The sequence below is a fragment of the Echiichthys vipera genome, assembly GCF_963691815.1.
Source record: "Echiichthys vipera genome assembly, chromosome: 8".
NCBI classification, from domain to species: Eukaryota; Metazoa; Chordata; class Actinopteri; order Perciformes; family Trachinidae; genus Echiichthys; species Echiichthys vipera.
In genome coordinates this window covers 1,359,946-1,374,194 of record NC_139833.1, presented here as the reverse complement: position 1 = coordinate 1,374,194, position 14,249 = coordinate 1,359,946, and the positions used below count along the sequence as shown (strand labels likewise).

The following is a 14,249-nucleotide window of genomic DNA, read 5'->3' as shown; positions in this document are numbered from 1 at the left end:
CAAAATGACTAAAAACAGATGCAGAATGACTGAAAACTGATGCAAAATTAGTAAAAATTGATGCAAAATGAAATATATACATATACATATCTCATCATCCCCAGTGTAGGGGACTAACACCATCCAAATGTTCCAGTTGATATTTGTTTACATTTGAATTATTAAAACAGAATTAATAATATTTTGCAGAGGTTTATCATGATATTAGTCAAAGTGTGACTTTAATAGAACTGTAATATTGTGACAACAGTGTTCTCCAGGTCACAGGTGACGATAATAAACGTAAACAGAACAAACGCTCCACTTCCTGTTTCCAAACGCAGTCAAAGAACACGAGGACAGACTTTTGTTCCACACGTTTGATTCCCCGTTGGTTCTGTTTCCTCTTCTCTTCTCTGAGTCTCCCTCTCCCTCGCTCTCCAACGTTTCCTGAAGCGTGAGCGTCGGTTTGAATCCTCCTCTTCCTTTTTCCAGAGCGTGAAGATCCTGACGTACCGAGAGCCTCAGAACCGCGAGTACAGAGAGTTCGTCCGCAACCTGAAGACGGACGCCAGGAAGACCTTCAACTACACCGTGGAGGACTCACTGGTGAGTTTGTGTGTGTGCGTGTGTGCGTGCGTGCGCGCCTGTCTGTCTGTCTGTGTCTGCACGTGTGTGTGTTTGTGTGTGTCAGAGCGTGTGCTTGCATGCGTGCGTGTGTGTGACTAAAAATGACTAAAAGTGAAAACGGACGAACTGATTAGTAGAATGTAAAAAAAAGACGAGACGCCCTGAGCTGCGGCCGCTCTTCCCTGGCTCTTTGTCTGTCACGGAGTCTCTGTCCGTCTCCATCGGCCCTTCAGGCCGCAGACTAGATTTCAACGATGCTATTTTAAATCTGCACACATCTTTTTGCTGATTTCTCCTTTTTCTGTTGTGATGAAAAGAGAGCTGAGGAAGGCAAAGCTCTGGATCTACCCTCAGTCCTGGTTCCTCCCCTCACCTGTGATGTCACGTTCTTAAAGGTGACGCACACAGACAGATATGGGAAAATCAAATCTGTGGTCATGTTTTCTGAAGGCCGCTGGTCCTCGAGTTCAAGCCTGGTGCTGATTCTGCATGTCCACAGCCTCCTGAGTCCTGCCCCCCCCCCCCCCCCCCCCCCCCACCCCACCCTCACCCCCCTGAGGGTGTGTGTTTGTGTGCAAATGTCTCTCACGTTTCTGACACTTTGGACGCTTTAAAGCTTGAAACAACAACAGAAACCAGAGCCACACGTGTGAACGTGTTCCTGCAGCACTGCTGGAAATAACAGCAACCCTCTGCAGCAGCATGAGAAGAGTCCCTACACACACACACACACACACACACACACACACACAGCATGAGAAGAGTCCCTACACACACACACACACACACACACACACACACACACACACACACACACACACACACACACACACAGCATGAGAAGAGTCCCTACACACACACACACACATACACACACACACACACACACACACACAGCATGAGAAGAGTCCCTACACACACACACACACACACACACACACTAAACAAAGCAGCAATGGGCTCCTTCCACTGTAATGGACTTTACTATGAGAGGAGCTGGTACAGGGGCCAGTAGGTAAGTCTTTAAAACACTCTTTTAATAAACTCTGGCTTCACTAACTACGCTGATGCTGCTTTGTTGTGTGTGTGTAGGGACTCTTCTCATGCTGCTGCAGAGGTTTGCTGTTATTTTCAGCAGCATTAGTGGTTAAAAAAGACCTTTGAATGCCTTCACCGCGCTGCCCCGAGCTAACCACTGTTAGCCACGTCCGGCTGTTAGCATCTCTCCTGGATTTCTACCTAAATAGTTGTTACAGGAGAAAAACTATCTCTGCGGTTTATTTGATGTATGGAAGTGCTTAAAAAGACCCTGGGATGATTTTACCCTTTACTGGACGTCGAGCAGCCGAGTCCATCCACACTCGGACCAGCCCTCTGCGTGGATTTGATGAGAACGTCCTTTCTGTCCCGTTTCATTTCCATGTTTCCACCTTTGTGCTTCGCTCGGCTCAACACATCCTGGGCCTCTGGACTGTTCCTCTGCAACAATCAGCTGCTGAATACGGGTTACCTGACACTTCCCATAACGCTGCAATCAGCTCCATTATCAGTGTGTGTGTGTGTGTGTGTGTGTGTGTGTGTGTGTGTGTGTGTGCGTGTGTGTGTGTGTGTGTGTGTGTGTGTGTGTGTGTGTGTGTGTGTGTGTGTGTGTGTGTGTGTGTGTGTGTGTGTGTGTGTGTGTGTGTGTGTGTCTGTGTGTGTGTGTGTGTGTGTGTGTGTGTGTGTGTAATCAGCAGTGCACAGACGGCAGAGGGACGTTAATGTAGTTATCAGAGCCGGAGCTCGATGCTGCAGAACACAGATGTGACGTGATGACACTTCTGTGATCCCTGTGGAGGATCTGGAGCGAACGCTGAATTAAATTATACTTTTCTAACCTACAGACGACCTTTGACCTGTGCACAGCCTCAGTGTCTCCGCGGTACTCTGGTGATGTGAACGTCCTCCGTCCCTCGCTCTGGAGCACGCTCACTGACTTTAATCAGACAGGAGCGTGACATCAGCAGCGGGAGTTCTCTGATCTCCAGCCTTTCATGGTTTTAACCATTAAACAGGGATTCATGCTGTTTCCAACAGAACTGATTTTAAAAACTATATTTAATCAGACAGTTATTTTATTTTAACTTCACTCTGTCGCTCCTGACCTTCAGAGGAACGTCGATACTTCGCGGTAATATCCGCTAACTGAGAATAACGAGACTGTCGAGGGAAAGAGGAACGGGTAACATACGAACAGTCGGGGATCTGGACGAGGGAACGGGATCTTGGGGAACTACGGAGGGAAAGAACAAAGAAACAATAATTAACAAACAAACAACACAAAGCGAAAATGCAATAGAACGAGAAATGGGAGCCAACCGACGAGCAGTTACTACGTAAATGAGAACGGTCTGGCGCCGAATGTGTGTCACCTCCGGCGTCTTATACCCAGGGAGGTGATCAGAGGAACTGGATACAGCCGGGGGGGAACCACGCCGACCTGGTCCAGACCAACAACCACACAGGGGAGACACATGCATAGAGAAACAGACAGAGGGACCGACAGGACCTGGATCCTGACATTAAGTGTAATAATCAGATCCGATCTTTCACGTTCATATTTGACGGGGCTCATATGTGATCACATCAGTGGCGTGAACGGATCTCTGCCCTGTGGAGCGACTGTAGTAACCGTAGCAACAGCCATTAACCGAAGGTTCGTCTCCACTCTCCTGGCGTGTAGCGTTAAAGCGCGGGGGAATCCGCTAAACAACATAACGCTCCATCCACACGCATTCGTCTCAGCGTAGAAGCCTGACGACCCACGACTGCGTTTGGCTCATTTTCTGGATCACATGAAGCACGAAAGGACGGTGGAAGGAGCTCGCTGGTTAGCTAGCTAGCTTAGCTAAAGATTAGCCAAACAGAAGTGTCACTCATATCTGCATTTCATTGTTTGGACTTGGTTAGTGCTGGTCCAGTCTCAGCTTGGTCCTGGTCCTGTACCTGGTCCTGGTCCTGCTCCTGGTCCTGGTCCAGTGGTTGGTGGAAGTAGGTCTGGACTTGGTTAGGTCTCTATTGAGTGTGAACCACAGTGGTTGGAGTCACAGGAGGACGTTTGTGAACAGTTGTTCTTTGAGGTTGGATCGTTGGATGAAGGGATGAAAGGGCAGCATTGTAAACTGGAGAGAAGTGGAGTCTCAGACCTCCTCCTCTGGTTAGCCATGGTCCAGTCCCAGCCTGGTCCTGGTCCTGGTCCAGTCCCAGCCTGGTCTTGGTCCTGGTCCTGGTCCTGGTCCTGGTCCTGGTCCTGGTCCTGGTCCTGGTCAGATGCGTACATGAACTGATGAAGCCTCTTGGATGAGAGGTGAAACGTCTTTTTAGTGACTTTAAGTTAAACCTTCAGACACCATCAGACACAGTAAAGTCAGATCAGCCCCAGAGAGAGTGAATAAAAGCCTTTAGCTCCTCCCTCAGTGTTCCTGTTCTCTCCTCCTCAGATGAACATCATCGCCGGAGGATTTTACGACGGTCTGATGCTCTACACTCACGCCCTGAACGAGACCATGTCCATGTCCGCCGGGCGTCCTCCGGGGAAGGTCGTCACCAAGAGGATGTGGAATCGAACCTTCCACGGTCAGTGCCTTTATTTATTTATTTATTTATCTATTTTGACTTTTTTGTGCAAGTTAAAGGTTGTGTCATCAGTCAGTGTGTTTCCCTGCAGTCTAAAACAACAAACAGGCTTCTCAGGTCTCAGTTAGAGGTATATCTGTGTGTCGTCAGCGTAGCATTGGAAAGAAACACACAGTTTGTTTCCCTGCAGTTTAAGAACCAGATCATATTCAGGTTCAGGTCAAACACCACGTAAACACTGTACCCGAATCAGAGTCCTCATCCCCCGTTAACAGACCTAGAGAACTCCTTCAGTTCCTGATTATTCGTGTGTTTAAACAGCGTTCCTGGGGTTACTATCGTGCTTCTCGTCTGCACGTGCTCCCCACTCCACTGCAGTGGTTTTAGACCCGGAAACAAGAAACCATGAAGCAACGGCGCCGAAAACAACGCTTTTGCTTTTCCTGTTTTCCCGTTCCGTCACTGTAAACTCAGATAATGTGAGATGATGATTTATCGAACTGACACGCCCGAAATAAACAAATAAATAAATAAAAAAACATATATATGACAGAAACCAGGGGACAGCAGAATAGGACTTTAAGCTTTTAACAGCGTGTAGCTAGCTGCTAGCTAACGGTAGGCTAACACTGCAGCGATGCTTCTGTTGCCTGTAATAGACCAGACAGACGGACAGACAGACAGATCATCCCATCAGCTCGACTGTGAAAGGTGTTGTTGGTCTTTGAAGTGTGGATTGAAGAGTTGTCACGGCGTGGGAGGTATCGCTCGCCTCCGTTTACACTCAGGCTTTCATTAACGACGAAGGCTTTTGACACGAAAGGATGTTCTCTGAAGAGCGTCGCTCCAAAGTGAGCCCTCGCCGCCTGAGCACAGCGACACCCTCTCACCCGCTCACCCTCTCACATGAAATGACTGCCGACCCCGAGGTCAAACTCATCATGACACGCCGCCGGAGGTGACGAGGATGCAGGGTGACGCCGTCTGCCCGTGCGTCCTGCTCCGCCGGGGAGTTTGGCATCTGATGCTACGTCTCCTGATTCTCTTCTTTGCTCTGGACGTCGTTTCTTAAAGATTATACCTTTGGTAGTTTTTCAAGCCTTTATCATTTAGGAAGGACAGGAAATAGAGTGAGAGAGAGGGGGGAGACGTTAAGCAGAGGGCCGCAGGTCGGAGTCCAACCCGAGGACCTTCGCTTCTTTTACGTGGGGGAACCACTCCAACCACTGGTCCACCGGCCCGCCCCAAAATTCCAGACGTAATTTCTACAGAAGTAAATACGTGGATGACAGATGAAGTGCGTTATCCGCGCAGAAAAGGGCGACAGTCTGATGAGCTTTTTATTTCAGCTCCCATCTCAGTCAATCCGCTGAGTGGAGCGGACTGGCAGCCATCTTTTCAGCGTCTCTTTGGTTTTCAGGAAAAACTCCATGAAAGGTTCTGGAAGAAGATTTGGGAACCTGGCCGGACCCACTGCACCGGAGCGAGCCTGCGGTTCAGATGCCACTCCCTAGCCCTCGCTCCGCTCGCTCTGGTATGGGTCAGCCGCAGATCCGGGTTTCCGCGCGTCAGCCGCAGATCCAGGTTTCCGCGCGTCAGCCGCGGATCCAGGTTTCCGTGCGTCAGCCGCAGATCCAGGTTTCCGCGCGTCAGCCGCAGATCCAGCTGATGACTGACACCAAACTCCACCAACTACCTCTGTTTGTAACTAAACTCACAGAGTCTCCACCCTCGGTCTGGTCCGACCCTTGGCCCCGCCCACGGCGCCCACAACGCCAACTCGCTCCTCGTCTCAGCCAATCGACCCATCAGTATTTCACTGATTCTGGTTTTTGTTGCTTTTTCCTTTTCATCACAGTTTCCGGTCCTGGTGAAAACTCTGTAAGTGCGTTCAGGGTCAGCGGTGCGTCCACAGCTTGTTTGTTTTCCCTCCGTCAGCGCCTCTGCTGGCGTGGCCTCGTCGTGACCCCGGGGTCAAAGAAACCCAAACTGTGAGTGAAGTGAGGGAAACGCAGCTTCAATAAACACGTTTGACATTTTCAGGTCGACCATTAAAGAAGCTTTAAAAAGTCACGTCCAGAAGGAGACGGTTAAGTTTATTCTCTAAAGGAGACGGTTAAGTTTAGACGACTAAAGGAGAGTTTTGCTGAAGGTAAAGTGTGAATCTTCAGTTACAGCCCTTCATTTCCTGTCTTCTCTTTTCTCTCCGTCTCATTTCTGTCGTTTCATCCTTCGTTCCCTCTCTTCTCTCCTCGTCACGTGGTCAGAAGCCCCTGGAAGATGGTGGAGGAGACCCACCCCTCCCTAAAAACAGCGCTCCGCTCTCCTATCTCCGCTCCTCCGCCCGTCTCTCCTTTCTCCACCGTGGACGTCCATCACTGCGCGGCGGCGTCCTTTAGCCTCCCTGCAGCCCCACAGCTCGTCTCTGACAGCACCTGTGAGGGAGGCCGCCTGATAAGGGCTCTCTGCTCCGGGCTGATAATGATTCTCTGACAGATGAGTCAGAGCTGATGCTTCACACACACACACACACACACACACACACACACACACACTTCACACGGGTTTCGCTCAGGGGTCGACCTCCGCGCTGAGACCCGGAAAATGACAGAACCTGCTGCAAAAGTGTGGAGGAGGCGGATGAAAAGAGAGCGATGTGACACAACGCTGCCACACTGGCCCGTTTAGTCACTTCAACAGAAACGAGAGCGCGTTCAGAGGGCGGGGCTGTTTCAGCGCGTTCATGTTGGCGTCGTTGGTCAGTGTGAGTGGGAAATGGCCGGGATGAGGATCAGCACCTCTAAATCTGAGGCCGTGGCTCAGACCCGCTACTCCTTTGCGTTGAAAGGAGCCAGTTGAGGTGGTTCAGGATCATCTGGTAAGGATGAACCCTGGGCGCCTCCCTAGGGAGGTGTTCCAGGCACGTCCAGCTGGGAGGAGGCCTCGGGGAAGACCCAGGACCAGGTGGAGAGATTAGATCTCCACACTGGCCTGGGAACGCCTCAGGATCCCCCAGTTAGAGCTGGTTAATGTGGCCCGGGAAAGGGAAGTTTGGGGTCCCCTGCTGGAGCTGCTGCCCCTGAGACCTGATCCAGGATCAGAGGCTGAAGATGAGATGAGATGAGATGTGCCGCGCTTTAAAGTGTAACACCGGTGTTGTGCCGTATTCAGCACCCCTGCTGTGAAATGCGGCCCCTCGCATTAAAGGTGATATTCTGGATCAGAAGGCTGTTGCTTCCACCTATAGGAGCAGTTTATACACAGGTAACCCACAACATCGGTTCCTTACAGTCTGCACTGTAATCATCAATAATCCACTGAGACAGTTTTTTCTGTAACAACCATTAAGGTAGAAATCCAGGAGAGATGCTAACAGCCGGACGTGGCTAACAGTGATTAGCTCGGGGCAGCACGGTGAAGGCATTCAAAGGTCTTTTTTAACCACTAATGCTGCTGAAAATAACACAAACCTCTGCAGCAGCATGAGAAGAGTCCCTACACACACAACAAAGCAGCACTGGGCTCCTTCCTTTGGGATTGACTTTGGTTTGATGTGGAAAAGTCTGGAAATGTTTGAATGTGACTTTAGTTAAAGCTGCAGAAACCCTGCATACATTCAAACACTTTCTTTGGTCACATTTGGATCTATGAACATATTTAATCTTATTTTTGTTTCTATAATCTCACATGAATTTACCCATGAAGTCATTTTTCTTTTAAGTTTTCATCAGAAAAAGTTGTTTTCAGCCTCTGAAACCTACAAATCTCAGATTTTCTCTGTTTGATTTCACATTAAACTGAATATTTTTAACATTTAAAGACATTTTTCACCATGTTGTGACACAAAAAGTAGCAGCAGCGTCGTTAGTGAAGCCAGAGTTTATTAAAGAGTGTTTTAAAGACTTACCTACTGGCCCCTGTGACTAAAGACGACGGTTACGTTTAGACGACTAAAGACTAAAGTAACACAAACACACAAACACACACATTGTGAACCTGTCTGAGTCGCTCCGGCACGTGGAGGGGGAGCAGGGGCAGAAGTCTCCCCCGTCCCTCGTGTCCCCTCCCGGCTGCCGTAGATGATCAGGTGCGTTCGTGCTGTAGGTGTCTGTGTAACCGAGTCTGACCCGCGGAGCGCTGACGTTCTAATGAGGTCTGTCGGCCCGTTCTCATCTTTGATTCATAGGACAAACACTGGGATGAGGTGATCCTTGTTACTAGGCAACAGGTTCCAGGACCAAAACAGGTCTGCTGAAAACCCGACCAGCGCCGGTGGTTCCTGTGTGCTTAACACGCTGCAGAGGAACAAAGGTTCTGTGTGCAGAGAACCCGTTTACATTCATCTGGACCCAGAGAACCTGTTTACATCCATCTGGACCCTCAGAACCAGTTTACATCCATCTGGACCCAGAGAACCTGTTTACATTCATCTGGACCCAGAGAACCCGTTTACATTCATCTGGACCCAGAGAACCCGTTTACATCCATCTGGACCCAGAACCTGTTTACATTCATCTGGACCCAGAGAACCCGTTTACATTCATCTGGACCCAGAGAACCCGTTTACATCCATCTGGACCCAGAACCTGTTTACATCCATCTGGACCCTCAGAACCCATTTACATTCATCTGGACCCAGAGAACCTGTTTACATTCATCTGGACCCAGAGAACCCGTTTACATCCATCTGGACCCTCAGAACCCATTTACATTCATCTGGACCCAGAGAACCAGTTTACATCCATCTGGACCCTCAGAACCTGTTTACATCCACCCACCTGGACCCAGAGAACCCGTTTACATTCACACACCTGGACCCAGAGAACCTGTTTACATCCATCTGGACCCAGAGAACCCGTTTACATCCATCTGGACCCAGAGAACCTGTTTACATCCATCTGGACCCAGAGAACCCGTTTACATTCACACACCTGGACCCAGAGAACCCGTTTACATCCATCTGGACCCAGAGAACCCGTTTACATCCATCTGGACCCAGAGAACCTGTTTACATCCATCTGGACCCAGAGAACCTGTTTACATCCATCTGGACCCAGAGAACCCGTTATGTGAGGGAGAAGCATGAATGGGAGAGTGAGATGTGAGGCGGAGTGATGAGATTTCATCAGAGATCATTTCCATGACGACCAGGACCGGAGAGGATGGGGGGGGGCCAGGGCCCGTGCGGGGATCGGGTTACAGCTCGCTCGGCTGTTTCCGCTCCATTAACTAATGGACGGCCACGTCTCAGCGCGTCTGACGGATCGGTGTCCGTCCGGTTCAGCACCGATGTTAATGCAGCGACCAGCACAGACAGACGGACGCATCCGTCATCGGCTCACGACCTCAAAACGACCTCTGTTTGGATGTGACGCACAGGAAGTGGACGCGTCGGTTCAGAGCAGAGGAGGGCGCGGTGTGACGTCACAGGCTGCTCCAGGGCCGTCCACACCCAGAACCAGAACCACAACACAAGTGTTAGAAAGTGTTTTAATAATAATAATAATAATTAAAATAAAGTGTTCAAACTCTACATAATAATAATAATAATACAAGTAATGTGTTGAAACTCTATATAAAGTATAATAAAGTGTTGAAAGACGCACACACATAAAAACACACACGCACATGCACAGGCACACACACACACACAAACACACACACACACACATACAAACACACACGCACATGCACAGGCACACACACACACACAAACACACACACACACACATAAAAACACACACGCACACAAACACGCACATACACACACACACACACACACAAACACACACACACACACATAAAAACACACACGCACATGCACAGGCACACACACACACACAAACACACACACACACACATAAAAACACACACGCACACAAACACGCACATACACACACACACACACACACACACACACGCACGCTCACATACACACACACACACACACACACACACACACACACACACACACACACACACACACACACACACACACACACACACACACACACACACACACAAACACACGCACGCTCACAAACACATACACACACACACACACACACACACACACACACACACACACACACACACACACATGCATCACTAACCAGAGAACATAAAAGTCACAGCGGATGAATTTATGACTTTAATAAGATCTATGCAGCAGGAGCAACACCCCCCCCCCCGTCCGCCACCCTGCCCCTCCCCCCATCCTCCCCCCACGTCCGATGCGCCCGTCTCTGAAATGTCAGCGTGCGACCTACAGACATCCGAGCGCCGCCCGCCGCCTCATCATCGTCTGACCCCCTCACATTTCTCCTTTTATGTTCGACGACAACAGAAACGACCTTTACACACACAACACATTTATACTGTGCATGTTCAGACACTGTTTCATACGTCCATCACCAGCTCATTCATCCATCCATCCTTCTAACAATCCATCCATCCATTCATCCATTCATTCATCCGTTCGTCCGTCCGTCCGTTCCTTCGTCTGTATGTTCGTTCGCCCGTCCATCCATCCATTCATTCATACATTCATCCATTCATTCATTCATCCAACGCGTATTTCACCATTGTCACTGATACAATAGACACACAAGGAAAGATTCAAGATTCAAGTACAAACTAAGCAAAAGACACCTGTGAACACTGACACACACACAGACACACACACACACACACACACACACACACACACACACACACACACACACACACACGCACACACACACACACACACACACACACACACTGGTAATTGGCTGTAATTATTATTATTGTTATTAATCCTGGTGGTGATGATTTTGTGTGATTGGAGCCGTTGTTTGATCTCTGACCACTGCTGCTCTCTGCTCACGCCTAATTGCCTTGTTTCTATGGAGACGAGTCTTAACAGCCAACACACACACACGCACACACACACACACACACACACACACACACACACACACACACACACACACACACACTCGCACGTAATTGGCTGTAATTAACCTCTTATGGCTATTTTCATTTTTTCCATCCACAAATCAGTGTTGACCCCCTCTCCTCCTCCTCCTCTCCTCCTCCTCTCCTCTTCCTCTTCTTCTTCCTCTCCTCCTCTCCTCCTCTCCTCCTCCTCCTCTTCTCCACCTCCTCTTCTTCTTCCTCTCCTCCTCCTCTTCTTCTTCCTCTCCTCCTCTCCTCCTCTCCTCCTCCTCCTCTTCTCCACCTCCTCTTCTTCTTCCTCTCCTCCTCCTCCTCCTCATCTCCTCTCCTCCTCTTCCTCTCCTCTCTCCTCCTCTTCCTCCTCCTCCTCCTCTCCTCCTCCTCCTCCTCCTCCTCTCCTCTCTCCTCCTCTCCTCCTCCTCTCCTCTCCTCTTCCTCCACCTCTCCTCCTCCTCCTCCTCTCCTCTTCCTCCACCTCTCCTCCTCCTCCTCCTCTCCTCTCTCCTCCTCTCTCCTCCTCCTCCTCCTTCCCTCTTCTCCTCCTCCTCCTCTCCTCCTCTTCCTCCTCCTCTCCTCCTCCTCCTCCTCCTCCTCCTCCTCCTCCTCTCCTCCTCCTCCTCCTCCTCTCAACAAATAAACAAACATTAAAGGTTGAATGTGTAGAACGATCAGAACGGCTCCATCTAGAGTCTCCTGGAGTCCAGCCGTGGGGTTGCCAGGTTGGTCAGACCCGGCCGAGTAGCTCCATATTAATCCCTGGTTCCTCCTCTCCTCCTCCTCCCCTCTTCCTCTTCTTCCTCCTCCTCTCCTCCTGGATTATTAATCCCTGGTTCTGTTTGGACTCTGCGTGTTCCCTCAGGCGTCACTGGACTCGTGCACCTGGACGAGAACGGGGACCGAGAGACGGACTTCGCTCTGTGGGACGTGATCGACACCAACACCAGCGCCTTCCAGGTCAACGCCTTATTATATTCATATTCATAAACACCTGTATGCACACACACACACACACACACACACACACACACGCACACACACACACAGGCCAGAATTACGAACACACACACACACTCACACACACACACACACACACACACACACACACACACACACGCACACACACACACAGGCCAGAATTACGAACACACACACACACACACACACACACACACACACACACACACACACACACACACACACACACACGCACACACACACACCGGACCTATAAACATGCAATTAATGGAGAGATGTTAGAGCGAGGGGGCTGTTGTGGGGTTCGGTGCCTTGCTCAACAGCACTTCGGCAGTGCCCAGGAGATGAACTGGCACCTCTCCAGCCACCAGTCCATGCTCCATTCATGGTCCACACAGGGACTCGAACCGGGGACCCTTCGGTTCCCAGAAATCATGTTGCCGATCGAATCCCCGCAGACTTAAACTTCTAAATAACCCAACTTGCGGAGAGACGCGGAAGTGAGGTTTTGCAGTAAAGACCAAAAGAGCAGCGGAAACGTTAGCAGAGCCAGGCGCTAAGCTAGCATTGCTCGCCGGATCTTTTCACGCCGCGTGGGCGCCCCGTCTCTCCCCCCTGCTGCTCCGGAGGCCGTCTCATCCTGTCATGTTTTTGTTTTTTGCAGATAGTTCTGGTGTACAACAGTTCAGAGGAGCAGCTGACCGCCATACCCGGGACAACGCTGCAGTGGCCCGGTGGTGTCTGTCCTCCAGATGTTCCCGTCTGCGGCTTCAAGAACGACAACCCCGTCTGCGTCGCAAGTCAGTCGACCAAACAGGCTCCCAGCTTTACTTCAGTCACATGCTGCGTCTTTTAGTTTCTGTTTTTAGAGGCGGAAAGATTCACCGATGAGAAACAAGAGTCTGAAACTAAAGTCGTAGTATTTCAGACTAAAGTTTGAATCCGCGTAGACCGTACGGCCTCAGACAGGGGCGCTCTTCATGAGGTAAAGGTTTGAATCCCTGTAGACCGTACGGCCTCAGACAGGGGCGCTCTTCATGAGGTAAAGGTTTGAATCTGCGTAGACCGTACGGCCTCAGACAGGGGCGCTCTTCATGAGGTAAAGGTTTGAATCCGCGTAGACCGTATGGACTCAGACAGGGAGGCTCTTCATGAGGTAAAGGTTTGAATCCATGTAGACCGTACGGCCTCAGACAGGGGCGCTCTTCATGAGGTAAAGGTTTGAATCCATGTAGACCGTACGGCCTCAGACAGGGGCGCTCTTCATGAGGAAAAGGTTTGAATCCGCGTAGACCGTATGGACTCAGACAGGGGCGCTCTTCATGAGGTAAAGGTTTGAATCTGCGTAGACCGTACGGCCTCAGACGGGCGCTCTTCATGAGGTAAAGTTTTGAATCCGCGTAGACCGTACGGCCTCAGACAGGGGCGCTCTTCATGAGGTAAAGGTTTGAATCCCTGTAGACCGTACGGCCTCAGACAGGGGCGCTCTTCATGAGGTGAAGGTTTGAATCCAAGTAGACCGTACGGCCTCAGACAGGGGCGCTCTTCATGAGGTAAAGGTTTGAATCCCTGTAGACCGTACGGCCTCAGACAGGGGCGCTCTTCATGAGGTGAAGGTTTGAATCCACGTAGACCGTACGGCCTCAGACAGGGGCGCTCTTCATGAGGTAAAGGTTTGAATCCCTGTAGACCGTACGGCCTCAGACAGGGGCGCTCTTCATGAGGTAAAGGTTTGAATCCGCGTAGACCGTACGGCCTCAGACAGGGGCGCTCTTCATGAGGTAAAGGTTTGAATCCGCGTGGACCGTACGGCCTCAGACAGGGGCGCTCTTCATGAGGTAAAGGTTTGAATCCATGTAGACCGTACGGCCTCAGACAGGGGCGCTCTTCATGAGGTTAAGGTTTGAATCCGCGTAGACCGTATGGACTCAGACAGGGGCGCTCTTCATGAGGTAAAGCTTTGAATCCCTGTAGACCGTACGGACTCAGACAGGGGCGCTCTTCATGAGGTAAAGGTTTGAATCCCTGTAGACCGTACGGCCTCAGACAGGGGCGCTCTTTATGAGGTAAACGCACACATACAGTAGTAGAGCAGTAATGGCGGCTCGTTC

The 14,249-nt window shown here is 50.3% G+C and overlaps 1 protein-coding gene across 1 annotated transcript in view; it reads left to right on the top strand.

The window, feature by feature from the left end:
• Positions 1-14,249, top strand: part of LOC310949934 (atrial natriuretic peptide receptor 1-like) — a gene marked incomplete at both ends in the record, with an annotated part of 59,616 nt that overhangs the window by 33,438 nt on the left and 11,929 nt on the right. Inside the window, 4 exons of the mRNA XM_083917554.1 lie at positions 475-588; positions 4,089-4,224; positions 12,023-12,117; positions 12,803-12,938. Of these exons, the coding sequence (XP_083773680.1) occupies positions 475-588; positions 4,089-4,224; positions 12,023-12,117; positions 12,803-12,938 (481 nt within the window). The remainder of the gene's footprint in view (positions 1-474; positions 589-4,088; positions 4,225-12,022; positions 12,118-12,802; positions 12,939-14,249) is intronic.